The sequence below is a fragment of the Nerophis ophidion genome, linkage group LG11 (genome assembly GCF_033978795.1).
Source record: "Nerophis ophidion isolate RoL-2023_Sa linkage group LG11, RoL_Noph_v1.0, whole genome shotgun sequence".
In the NCBI taxonomy this organism is placed as follows: domain Eukaryota; kingdom Metazoa; phylum Chordata; class Actinopteri; order Syngnathiformes; family Syngnathidae; genus Nerophis; species Nerophis ophidion.
Window position 1 is genome coordinate 44,564,054 of NC_084621.1, and position 13,157 is coordinate 44,577,210.

The 13,157-nt window shown below is 36.9% G+C and overlaps 1 protein-coding gene across 1 annotated transcript; it reads right to left on the reverse strand.

Moving 5' to 3' along the window:
- Positions 1 to 391: 391 nt before the first annotated feature.
- Positions 392 to 12,179, reverse strand: stmn1b (stathmin 1b). The gene is given in 8 exon segments (XM_061916079.1): positions 392 to 750; positions 817 to 1,008; positions 1,083 to 1,235; positions 2,710 to 2,862; positions 8,274 to 8,341; positions 8,344 to 8,442; positions 10,953 to 11,005; positions 12,043 to 12,179. Coding segments are annotated over 7 exon segments (720 nt in total). The 5' UTR covers positions 10,969 to 11,005; positions 12,043 to 12,179; the 3' UTR covers positions 392 to 711.
- Between the last annotated feature and the right edge of the window lie 978 nt (positions 12,180 to 13,157).

Consider the following 13,157-nt stretch of genomic DNA (forward strand, 5'->3'; position numbering starts at 1 on the left):
TCCAAATTAAAGTCTGATAAAAATTATTATTCATTTGACATATCTATAGATGCCATAAACACCCTGTGATGAGGTGGCAACTTGTCCAAGGTGTATCCCGCATCTTGCCCGAAATACAGCTGGGATAGGCTACAGCCACCCCTGTGACCCTGACACGGACACGCAATAGAAAATAGATAGATGCCATATACTCCAATACATCACTTTTCTGACAAGGTAGGTGAACGTTTGATACTCTAGGCCTGACTAAAAAACAAATTTCCACTAGGTGTCAGTAGTGTATAACTATTAGCTCCACATGAAATTGCATTATAAAAATTAAATATGCTTCGCTTCTTCGAACTCCTTTTCGGACATGATGTATTGTGAAATGATGAAATTGCCAGATGTATAATGTTGTAGGTATATCATGTTCGAAATAAACTAAGATGCAGACATGAGAGCTGTGAGTAAATGCTTAAATACAAACAAGTGATTGAAGATACAAAAAGACAGTACAGGAAAAGTGGAACAATATTAAACAATATATCAAATGGCTATATGGACCAGTAGAAAAATATACCTCACACTTTAAAGACTAAAGTGTAATAAGCTGCCATAAAAAACTACTCATGCAAAAATGTCACTACATATTTAAGTCAAACTAGTACAGCCATAATAAGCAAAAGAGCTCATTGAGAAGATGAATGAATTTTTGATGCCTTTCCAGCTTTAGGCCTTTGTTTTCTTCAATTCTTCGATCTTCTTGTCCTGTTAGAAGACAGAAGAACGGGGCTGTTATTTCTTTTCTCACTGATTTTGTGTCATTCTTCTCACCTTGTCCTTGAGTTTCTTATCCAGGGCAGCCATTCGAGCATTACGGTTGTCTTGGTTGACCTCCATCTTCTGATTGAGTTTGTCTTTAGTGGTTTTGCTAAAATTGCGGCATTCGTCAAAGGCCCGCTGGAGCACTTCTTTCTCACGCTCTCGTTTCTCCGCCAATTGTTTCAGCACTTCAGCCTCGTGGGTCTGTCAAAAAGGCCCCAATTTTTATGATGTTTGGACCTATATTTTTATTTAATTTTTTATCAATTTGAACTGACCTTGTGTCTCTCTTCCGCAGCCTCCATTTTCTGGTTGAGCTTCTCCTGAGTGGTCTTGCTGAAGTTGCAGCATTCATCAATGGCCCGCTTAAGCACCTCCTTCTCACGCTCTCTTTTCTCAGCCAAGTTTTTCATGACTTCTGCTGCATGGATCTGGCAAAAACAAAACATACATTGTTGACATGTGTATTGCAGGTATGTGAGCAACCTTTAAAGAAAAAAGGGGAAAAACTGATTTAAAAAAAAAAAAAGAGGAACATTTCCATCAACACAAAGGGCTGCCATGCAGCCCCAAAAGAACATTTTGAAATTCAAGATTACATTTCCTAAAAACTGGGTGCATTTCTACACAATATTTTAACCTTTATATTTATTCTCATCTTCTTACCTCTTTTGGCTGTACTTTTGATGTTCCAAGTAATGTACCACATATTTTTTGTTTTTTTAAGTAGATAATTGACTAAGTTTATCACCACTGAAAATTTAATGTATAATTATATAAAATGCATGCAAAGAACTCAGAAAATGTTTCCCATTTGGCAACACTATCCTATAGTCACGCCTCCTTGGGTAATATAATTTCGGAGTTGTGACCTCTGTTTACAACCCTCACATCAAAAAAATATACCTTCTCACTGGCTACTGATAAATGTTCTAGAACTACAACTGGTTCGAAATAACAGTGTTTGGATGTGAGTGTGAATGTTATCGGTCTATCTGTGTTGCCCTGTGGCGACTTGTCCAGGGTGTACGCCGCCTTCTGCCCGATTGCAGCTGAGGTAAGCTCCAGCACCCCTGCGACCCAGAAAGGGACAAGTGGTAGAAAATGGACGGATTGTAATCATCCAAATACAATTAACATCAAAGTAGAAAGCCGTTGACACTGTGGCCTAAAGACAAACAAGAACGCTAACTGGCGAGCTTGTTTCTGCGCCCCTAATGGTCTCAGTCCTGCAACCCAGTGCGGCTTTTATGCAGGAGGAACAGCGAGTACCTGCGGCTGAGACAATCCGTTGACAAATTTTGTTTGCATCGTAATTTTTTATATTTCATTTAAAAAACGCGTAAGTTGTATTTTGATGTGAAAAACAATGTTGAAAAACGCGGCTTTTCGCCTTTTTGCGGACATTTGGCTTATCTGGTACTACTCACTGCTCAAGCACCAGCTATGTGCCTTGCATGGGAAAAGTTCCTTTTTCCCCACAGCGTAGCGTGCACGAAACCTTACAATGTATTGAATCCATAAACTGCTTTAAATTGCATAAAATTGAGAAGCTGGCGAGTTATAGCGATGTAGAGAAATCCCACATCTTTACTAATTTCCACAGATTTCCCATATTTTGAAATGCAACTCTTGATGCTCCTATGCAGCACTACACACAGGTAATAAAGGTGTTTGTGAAATCTCCTGTTAATGATGCTAAATCAACCACATTTGCACGGCAAAAAAACATTGTCCCTACTGGTCCAACATTTCCGGAGGAAAGAAAAAATTAAAAAACTACCTAAAACCTTGTCCAGCTTTATAGTTACATATACTATTCATGTTTAAATCCCTTTTACTGCAAATGAATATCAGTTCCAAATATTGGTATTGTCTAATTCATTGTGTCAATGCTGAAAATACCTTGTGTCGCTCCTCCGCAGCCACCATCTTCTGAGTAAGTTTCTCTTGGGTGTTCTTGCTAAATTTGTAGCATTCATCAATGGCCCTCTGGATCACTTCCTTCTCGTGCTCTCGTTTCTCAGCCAGGTTTTTCAGAACTTCGGCCTCCTGGTTCTGTCATAAAAGAACAAGGAAGAAACCATTACTTGCATTTCACTATTGTAGATTGGGAATAATTGTTGATTAACTGATTCTTGATGAGTCTGTCGTGTGTGCGCCATCGTGGATTAACAAATTTGAAACCAGTTGAAGTAAAATTGAGTGCACTACTCAGTCATGTGATTTACACTTAATGAAAAAGACTGAAAATAAGGCAGGGGTCTTGGGGCCACGGGTCCCCAGCCAGGTCTAGGGCGGTGTAAAATGTTAGAAAAGGCTTGATTAGGTGAAATCAGTCAGAACAATGATAGGTTTGAAAAACACTATCCTATTTAATATTAGCTGTCTTATCACTTATGTTTTTCATTGGGTTTTTTGGGCATTGAAAAGCAATACAATACAAACACATTAAAAAAGAGAAAAAGAATGCGGTTGTAAGAGTAGTTTTGGTTCTCTACATTGAATTAGGTAAATTGTTCTCGTTTGTCCATTCAAGTACGATGTTCTTGAACAGTTTGGTCTTGACCAACGTCCACCTTCTTAGTTTGTTCTCGAATTTTCGTCCCTCTAGTTATAGACGGCATCTCCCTTGAAATAATTTTTTCCAAAGTTCGAATCTGTTGGGCTTGTGTAGTAGGCCTGTTTATGGGGGCTAATTTGTGTTTTTATTACGAAAGGGTTTTTTTTTTTACAAGGAATTTATGTTACTGAATTTTTGGCGTTTTTAATTTTGTCAACTAATTTTTTTTTTTTTTTACATCAAATTAGGCTGACAATTAGAAACTGAATTCAGTGTTTTATAATTTAGTGTATGAAAATCTATGAGCCTATCTCACGGCTTGTGCAATTGGCTAATTAAAAAAAGCTAATAAAAAGGTGAGTGACAGACAGCCCCCTTGTCTTGTTAATCTTCGTAGTTTGATTTTGTCTGTCTAACTACCATTAATTTTAATTCTCGCAGTGGTTTGTTGGTTAGGTGCCTTTATGCACTGTACTGTTTTTTTTTATAGAGTCCAAAGTTGTCCAGTCCTTGGTAAAGGCATTTCCAAATAACACTATCAAACGCTTAGTCTTCATCATTACTTACTATTATCTTTTCCTGCTTGTTCCACTACGTGTAATGTTATTCTGATTTTATCATGCGTCTAACGTCCACTTCTGAAGACTGTTTTTTTTTTCTTCCAATAACCCAAGACACTAAGGTGTTCAGTCTGTTAGAAATAATTTTTGTATACATTTTATAGTCCATGTTTGATATCAGTTGGTAACTATCACATTGTTAGTTATTTTCTTGGTTAGGAATAACCATAATTATTGCCTCGGCCAAGGATGGCAGCGTTTCGTTTTTAAAGGGTCCAATTTAAAGAGGAAAGGAGCAGTGAAGCTAGCTCATCTGTGTACATCTTTTTGCTATTCCACTGAATACCCATCAGTTCCTGGTGATTTTTTTATTTATTTATATGTTTACTGTGCTTTGACACCTCTTTTACTGGGCTATCTGCTGTAAGTTTTCCAAGGCAGGTAAAATAACTACAGGAATGTCTTAATCCCATTATCTTCCACTGCTACAGGCTGCATATACAGATCCTGGTAGCATCTTTGAAAGTTTTTTTTTTGATTACTTTGTGGTTATCTCAGCGGTAAGGGGGTAAACAATCGTGGTGCAACGCCATGGCAAGGGCCGCCTTCCAAATAAGGGATTTTTTTTTTTAAAACACTTTAACACGAAAAGAAATACAAGTGATATTATATGAATGGATATACCGAATATAGTCTATTGGCAATACCAAGTTTGGAAAACATCTCAAATATCATTAAAATGCTCATTACTTTATTTTGAAAAAAGAAAAATGCATCCATATTGCCTATTAGAAGACAACAAAAGTAAGAAGAGAAAGGGTATTTTAAGTCAATTATTGGCCTTTCTAGTTCAAGCCAGTGTAAACTTATCTGAATCTTTTGACATTACTACTGACAATAACATCTAAATTTACGTTGTGTGAGTCTTTGAACCACCGTTTGTACATTGGTTTGTCCCCGTGAGAGTGTGGGTTTTCACCGGGCACTTCAGTTTGCTCCAACATTCCAGAAATATGCATGTTAGAATCATAGAAGACTGTAAATTGTACAAACATATGTGGTAGTGGATTATTTATATACAGTTTATGTGACCTGAGATTGTCTATGCTAATTTGAGTTAGCTTGTCAATGAGCTAGTCCATTGTACTTTAGCATTAAGCTAGTGGCATTAGTGCTCAACCTTCATCCTGCATAATTGTATTGCTTTTTTTTTTTTCTTAGTTTTTTCCAAATTATATAATTCCTACAAGAATGTGCACTTCCTGTGTATATATACTAGGGGTGTAACGGTACACAAAAATTTTGGTTCGGTACGTACCTCGGTTTAGAGGTCACGGTTCGGTTCATTTTCGGTACAGTAAGTAAACAACAAAATATACATTTTTTGGTTATTTATTTATCAAATTTGTAAACAATGGCGATATCCTTTTAACATTGGGAACACTAATAATTCTACCCGCGTTAATACACATTAAACTGCCTCAAATTGTTGCTTTGATTAAATAAAATGACAAAACCTTTCTTCTACATATAAAAAGTGCAACATTAAACAGTTTTAAGTCAACTCATCATGCTTAATTTGTTACAGCATTTGGGAAGACTGTAGTTGACTTTTATTACACACACACACACACACACACACACACACACACACAGCAAAATGAGCTAACGTAACCCTAAAAGCTAATTAGCGTTCACCTCAACCCAGAACTACATGTATGAGAGAGCTGAGCTGCAGTTTAAGTTTCTAGAAAGTCAACGGGCTCATAGTGATGTTTGTAATAGTTGTGACTGGGAAGTGTTTTGCTATAATTTGGGGAGTGTACGATGATCGCTGCTCACCTGCTAAACACATATCTGCTCATCTCGAAGCCGGAGTACGGACAACATGCGCTCTGCTGATTGGCTGTTACATCGCTCTGAATACGCACCGCTGATTGGCTTTGTATGTAACCAATCAGATGGTTGTGTGGGCAGGACAATTCCAGGTGCTCACTGCTCTGAGGCAGCTGCAGAGCAGCTTAAGACTTTAGTTTACAAACTCATTCGATACACCCTTGTTACGAACCGAAACCCCCGTACCGAAACGGTTCAATACATATACACGTACCGTTACACCCCTAATATATACTGTGAAGAAAATAAGTATTTGAACACCCTGTTATTTTGCAAGTTCTCCGACTTAGAAATCATGGAGGGGTCTGAAATGTTCATGGTAGGTGCATGTCCACTGTATGAGAGATAACAAAAAAGAAAAATCCAGAAATCACAATCTATGATTTTTTAACATGTTGTGTGATACAGCTGAAAATAAGTATTTGAACACCAACATTAACATTTGGTAGAGTAGCCTTTGTTTGCAATTACAGAGGTCAAATGTTTCCTGTAGTTCTTCACAAGGTTTGCACCGACTGCAGGAGGGATTTTGGCCCACTCCTCCGCAAAGATCTTCTCTAGATCAGTCAGGTTTCTGGGCTGTCGCTGAGTGACACAGACTTTCAGCTCCCTCCAAAGATTTTCAATTGGATCTAGGTCTGGAGACTGGCTAGGCCACTCCAGAACCTCAATATGGTTCTTATGAAGCCACTTCTTTGTTTTCCTGGCTGTGTGCTTTGGGTCTTTTTCATGTTGGAAGATCCAGCCACAACCCATCTTCAATGATCTGACTGAGGGAAAGAGGTTTTTGGGCAAAAATCTCACAATACAGGGCTGCAGTCATCCTCTCCTTAATACAGTACAGTCGTCCTTTCCCATGAGCAGAAAAACACCAAGGTACACAGTAGGGATGGTGTTCTTAGGATGGTACGCATCATATGACAAAAATGGTCAATTTTGGTCTCATCTGTCCACAAAACTTTCTCCCCTGACTCCTCTGGATCATCCAAATGGTCATTGGCAAACTTAAGACGGGCCTTAACATGTGCTGGTTTAAGAAACAAATTAGAATCAGCTTTATTGTCATTATGCAGGGTAACGAGATTGAGGCCTTTCCATACAGTGCGCTGTGTGCATGCAAGAAAACAATGTGTAAATATATAAAAATATAGAAGTGATAAAAAGAATAGAAGTGTTTTTTTTTTTTTTTTTACAAATGTACACTCTATACAGTGGGTGAAATTAATATATACATAAATATCTACATGAAAAAACAGGGTGGTTGGTGGAATGGGTTATTGCACCGAAGAGAAGGCAGTTATGAGGGTCAGTGGGACAGTCCGTTCAGGATGGTTATGGCCCTGGGGAAGAAGCTGTTCTTTAGCCTGTTTGTCTTGGTTAAGCAGGGGAACCTTCCGTGCCATGCATGATTTCAAACCATGACGGCTTAGTGTATTACAAACAGTGACCATGGAAACAGTGGACCCAGCTCTTTTCAAGTCATTGACCAAGTCCTGCCATGTAGTCCTGGGCTGATTCCTCACCTTTCTTAGCATCAGAGACCCCACGAGGTGACATCTTGCATGGGGCCCCACTCCGATTGAGATTGACCGTCATGTTTAGCTTCTTCCATTTTCTAATGATTGCTCCAACAGTGGACCTTTTTTCACCAAGCTGCTTGGAAATTTCTCCAGAGCCCTTTCCATCCTTGTGGAGTAGTACAATTTTGTCTCTGGTGTCTTTAGACAGCTGTTTGCTCTTAGCCATGCTGAATGTTTGGGTCTTACTGATTGTATGGGGTGGACAGGTGTCATTATGCAGCTAACGACCTCACACAGGTGCATCTGATTCAGGATAATACAGTGGAGTGGAGGAGGACATTTAAAGGCGGACTAACAGGTCTTTGAGGGTCAGAATTCTAGCTTTTAGACAGGTGTTCAAATACTTATTTTCAGCTGTATCACACAAATAAATTGTTTAAAAAATCATAGATTGTGATTTCTGGATTTTTCTTTTTAGGTTATCTCTCATACAGTGGACATGCACCTACTGTGAAAATTTCAGACCCCTCCATGATTTCTAAGTGGGAGAAATTGCAAAATAGCAAGGTGTTCAAATACTTATTTTCTTGACTGTATATAAAGTACTTTAGTGTGGCGAGTTTTACATTGACATTGACTCAAAATGATTGTTTACATATTTGGTAAACTAAATTGAACATTTAGGCAGGGCAGAATAAAGTGTAGCCTGTGTTACATTTTACAATAAGCAACAATTGAAACTGCATTGAACTAAGAGAGCACAGTCTACCAAGTCAAATTTTTTGTGTCAAAATTGATTGTGATTCTGATGTTACTTTCCATCCCAATTATTCCATCCATAATACCAAAAATATTGTCCGACTAAAAGAACATTTGAAATCTATAATGTTCCTGTTTCTTTGATCTCAAATCAGTATTTGTTATAGATACCTTGCGTCGTTCATCTGCAGCCTCCAATTTCTTCATAATCTCATCCAGTGAGGTTTCCTTCTTTTGAGAGGGGACAGAGGAAACTGCATTTTGACGTCGGAGGAGGGGCTCAGAATGACCTCAAATGCCTGACCTGAAGCGCGTTTGCTCAGCTCCTTAACTTGGATGTCTGCAAAACGATACATTTTCATCAATACTTGTGCAAAACAGCGATCAGAGTTTTACGTGGCAAATATCAAACATTCTAATTAGGTTGAATTATTAACAACACTTCCATTGTGTGTCACAACAGAGCAGTCATTCACCAACTGAGCAACTAAGGGGTTAACATGGTCTCTGGCCAAAATTCAGGGTCACTGCTTTTTTGCACAGGTCAAAAGAAAACAATCTACTAAGCCGTGTCACGGCTGCTTGTCTTTCCGGATACAAAGAAAAGAACACAAAGCTCAATATTTACCTAGGAGTAACGTTTGATTTTTTTGGCGTTGATATTGTCAAATGGATATTAATGTTATTCGTTAGGCTAATGTTTAGCCTAACAAAGGAGTGTTATAACATTGTACCATATACACCAACACACTCCAGTTAAATCCAATTATGTTTTGTAAAATACATAGAGAAAAAAGAAAATTCACTCTTTTTGGGTAAAACTAAAAACGTTTTTTTTTCTGAAGATTTCATTGCCTTACACTGACTGCTTCATGTGTAGAGAGTGGTCTGGGACAAAAGCATTTCTCATATTACAATGGAGAGTAACAAGGATAATAGAAAAAAATATCGAGACACAACAAAACATTTTTTTTAAATGTCTGATCATAACAAAACTGCCCAATTTATGTATAAATTGAACAATATGCTTCTAGAGGTGGTCCTGAGTATAGTTCAGCGGGAAACCAGAAGATTTGGATTAGTTAGGATTAGAGAGATCACGGTATGAAATTTCTTATCATGGTTATTGTGACCAAAATATATATTTTTTTAAATGTGGTCAAAATTTTTGAAAAATATTTATACTGAAATCTTTTAACCAAATTTTATTAAAAAAAATAAAAAACACATTTAAAATAATTTTTTTGTAGAAGAATCATTGTAAATAAAAAAAAACACTGTTTTATGGACCTCAAGTAGAAATTGAATGTACATATGAAAGCAACAATAGCATTATGAGCAAAGTAATATGGCAGAAATAAAATAAATAAAATAAACGTGATAATTGCGCAAGATAGGACTTTATGGGCATTCAAAAGTTCAAAACTAAAGAAAGATGGCACTTGATGGCCTTAGGATTTAACTACATCTTTTGTCCATATAGATAAAAATAGTGTTCATGTATGAGATCAAGTCTTATAGATAGGGCTGCCAATTACATTAAAATTATTTTTATCAACACTGAAATCATGATTACTGATTGTCAGGTAAAGAAGTGATGTGAACGTAATACCACCATAAAATGTGTAATATCTAATAAAAAAGCTATCGATATCCATATAGCTAAAGACAAGTATTTGTTTTTTGTTCATTAATATTGTGTCATCTTATTCTCAATACATGGTGTCTATGTATTTTTACATTTTGATAGGTTTACATTTTTCTATTATTAAATGTTATCTTTTTTAAGTTATGTACATTTATATGTACATGTAGATGCTGTATGGGGACAGATCCATTAAGGGTTTGAGCAGAAATATATCGTATCGGAATTAACCAATACGCGATAAAACATTAACACAATGCTGTGTCACATAATTGACATGAAAAAAAAAACACTGATTTTTGCGTTTTCATATCAATATAAAAGTCAAAGCAGTTTGGCTAATGAAGACCGAAGTCTAATAAACAAGCTTTGTTCTTCTGTAACGCCTCCTAGTGGTTCAGTACAACAATTTGGCCAACAAAAATAAAAAGGTGTGATATCTCTCACAACTAATACACAATCTTCACAGCCAGTCAATGAGATGAATAAACATTATAGCTAGTTTTTATGTTATTTAAACACGGATACAATTTTGCAGTAAATAAGCATCACAGTAAACAAACTACAGGCTTTATAAACAAATTGTGGCAACGTTCATGAAACAACTGCTGCTCGTTTCCTCACCTCATTAATTCTCAATCACAGCAGCTGATGAACGCTGCATTGAGTAAATAAAAGCAACATCAAACAGTTTTCTTCTTTGCTGTATACTTTTAGTGTGGGACAAATGAGTCTACAATATTGTCCACACCTGTCTCCATTTAAAAACAGAAGTGTGTTTTTAAACGCCGAGAAGCAAGGGAATATGAAGTTCAACTAAGCGCTTGGTTCCGTTTAGTCAGTCTGGAATTTTACCTTGGTTTATAGTTATACCTATTACCGTTACATCCCTAGTAAGGATTTGTGTGTACAATGAGCAAAGTTACGAACAAATAGAAAACAAAAATTTGAGTTTGTTGATGAAAATAGTTAGAAATAGAAATTAAAATATATGTGACACACCTAATATATTTAAAGTGTTATAATGAGTAAGTGTTGAACTGAATTATGAATGCCTGTATATCAAGTGTTTATTGTATGTAAATTTGGTTTTGTACTGTATTTACATTTGTAACCAGATAAAAACTTTTCCGTATGAGAACCTAGAAAATGTAGACACCCCTGCACTAAAATATTCTGGTTAAGTACAATTAATTTACACTCACCTCCACTGTTTGCCATTTTAGCAATGATGGTGCCAGCAACAGAGCCAAAGAAACTGAAAAGAAAATTGGAAATAAACCAAGTTAGTGTGATTTCGCAGGGTATCCACTAATGTATGGTAACATGGCTGACAGCAAGAATCTCACGTATTCACATTTCACTGTTCAAGCATGCGAGTATTAAGCAAAACATTGTTTTGGCTTGTTGGAGTGAACTAATTAATATGGCGAAATGATATTCATGAAGTACGATAGTGTATTATGTCAAAGGGGGCAGGAAATTATAAGATTGTCTTCATCCTGCTCCTTCTCAAGCATCGTTGTGTGAATTTAACTTGTATAATTGAGGTATAATTATGTATCGTTCCAAATGCACATCAATGAATTAGATAAATAAAAATGAAATGAAATGAACAAACCCCACATGTAAATGCAACAATTAATGTTCTTTACAAGCAAAGCTGGTATTTCCAGTCACAGTTATGGCGTTACATATTGTAAATGATGTAAAGAATTAAATGTATGTACTCTGATGATGATTGACTTGTGTGATGACTGTATTATGCAGATAGTATATATTTATACCATGAATTGATTAACGCGGACCCCGTCTAAAACAAGTCGAAAAACGTATTCGGGTGTTACCATTTAGTGGTCAATTGTACTGTGCAATCTAATAAAAAAAAAGTCTCAATCAATCAATCAAACATAATCTTGGACAAGTCATAACATAGTTCGCCATTACACTGAGGCAAACAATGGACGCATGCTAAAATGTTTTTGTTTTTTTTGGAAAGCAACCACCGCGTGGAGCAGACGACATATGCACTTGGTGTATTTACAAAGTTAATGTTGGTTAAAGTGTATAGAAGCAGAGAAAAACTAAACCTTATTAAGTGTAAAGTGTCATTGCGGTCACGGCGCATGCGGCCGCCAAGTCAACGGTTCACTGACTCCTAAACTTGACTTCTTGTGACGTTTCACACGGTTTCGGACGCTTTTCACAAAATAACTACACCGGTGGCTCACTTAAAACCACGTCTACGCGGCTTTTAAAGCCTGTATGAACGACTAATTCAAGTATTCCACTCACCTTTGTGCGTTGGAAGGCCCCTGAGGACTGACACTCAACTTGTTGTTAGTTTACCCGCCAAACCTAAAGTAGCCTCCCGCAAAAAACTCTGTTGCTGACGTCATCAAAGCTCTCGACACTGATTGGCCCGAGCGCACCAATCAGAGAGTGTATTGGAACTGCATTAAACAACAGCGCTGGCAAAGACACGTCACAGGAGGCACTAGACCGGCGGTTCTCAAATGGGGGTACGCGTACCCCTGGGGGTACTTGAAGGTATGCCAAGGGGTACGTGATATTTTTCAAAAATATTCTAAAAATAGCAACAATTCAAAAATCCTTTATGAATATGTTTATTGAATAATACTTCAACAAAATATGAATGTAAGTTGACAAACTGTGAAAAGAAATGCAACAATGCAATATTCAGTATGAACAGCTAGATTTTTTGTGGACATGTTCCATAAATATTGATGTTAAACATTTATTTTTTTGTGAAGAAATGTTTAGAGTGAAGTTGATTAATCCAGATGGATCTCTATTACAATCCCCAAAGAGGGCACTTTAAGTTGATGATTACTTCTATGTGTAGAAATCTTTATTTATAATTGAATCACTTGTTTATTTTTCAACAAGTTTTTAGTTATTTTCATATCTTTTTTTCCAAATAGTTCAAGGAAGACCACTACAAATGAGCAATATTTTGCACTGTTATACAAATTAATAAATCAGAAACGGATGACATAGTGCTGTATTTTACTTCTTTGTCTCTTTTTTTCAACCAAAAATGCTTTGCTCTGATTAGGTGGTACTTGAATTAAAAAAAAATGTTCACAGGGGTACATCACTGAAAAAAGGTTGAGAACCACTGCACTAGACGTTTTTCACATGCATGATTTCGCTATGTAGTCTACATTTTCAGCTTTAAAGATGTGACAATATAAGAGTCCTTAAGTGGGTGCGTTGATATACCTATTTTTGCAATCCGATTAATAATTTTAATTGGCTTTTGCTTCGGTACCCCGCCTTCCGCCTGATTGTAGCTGAGATAGGCACCAGCGCCCCCCGCGACCACAAAGGGAATAAGTGGGAGAAAGTGGATGGATGGATGGGCTTTTGCTTCGACCAGAGATGTC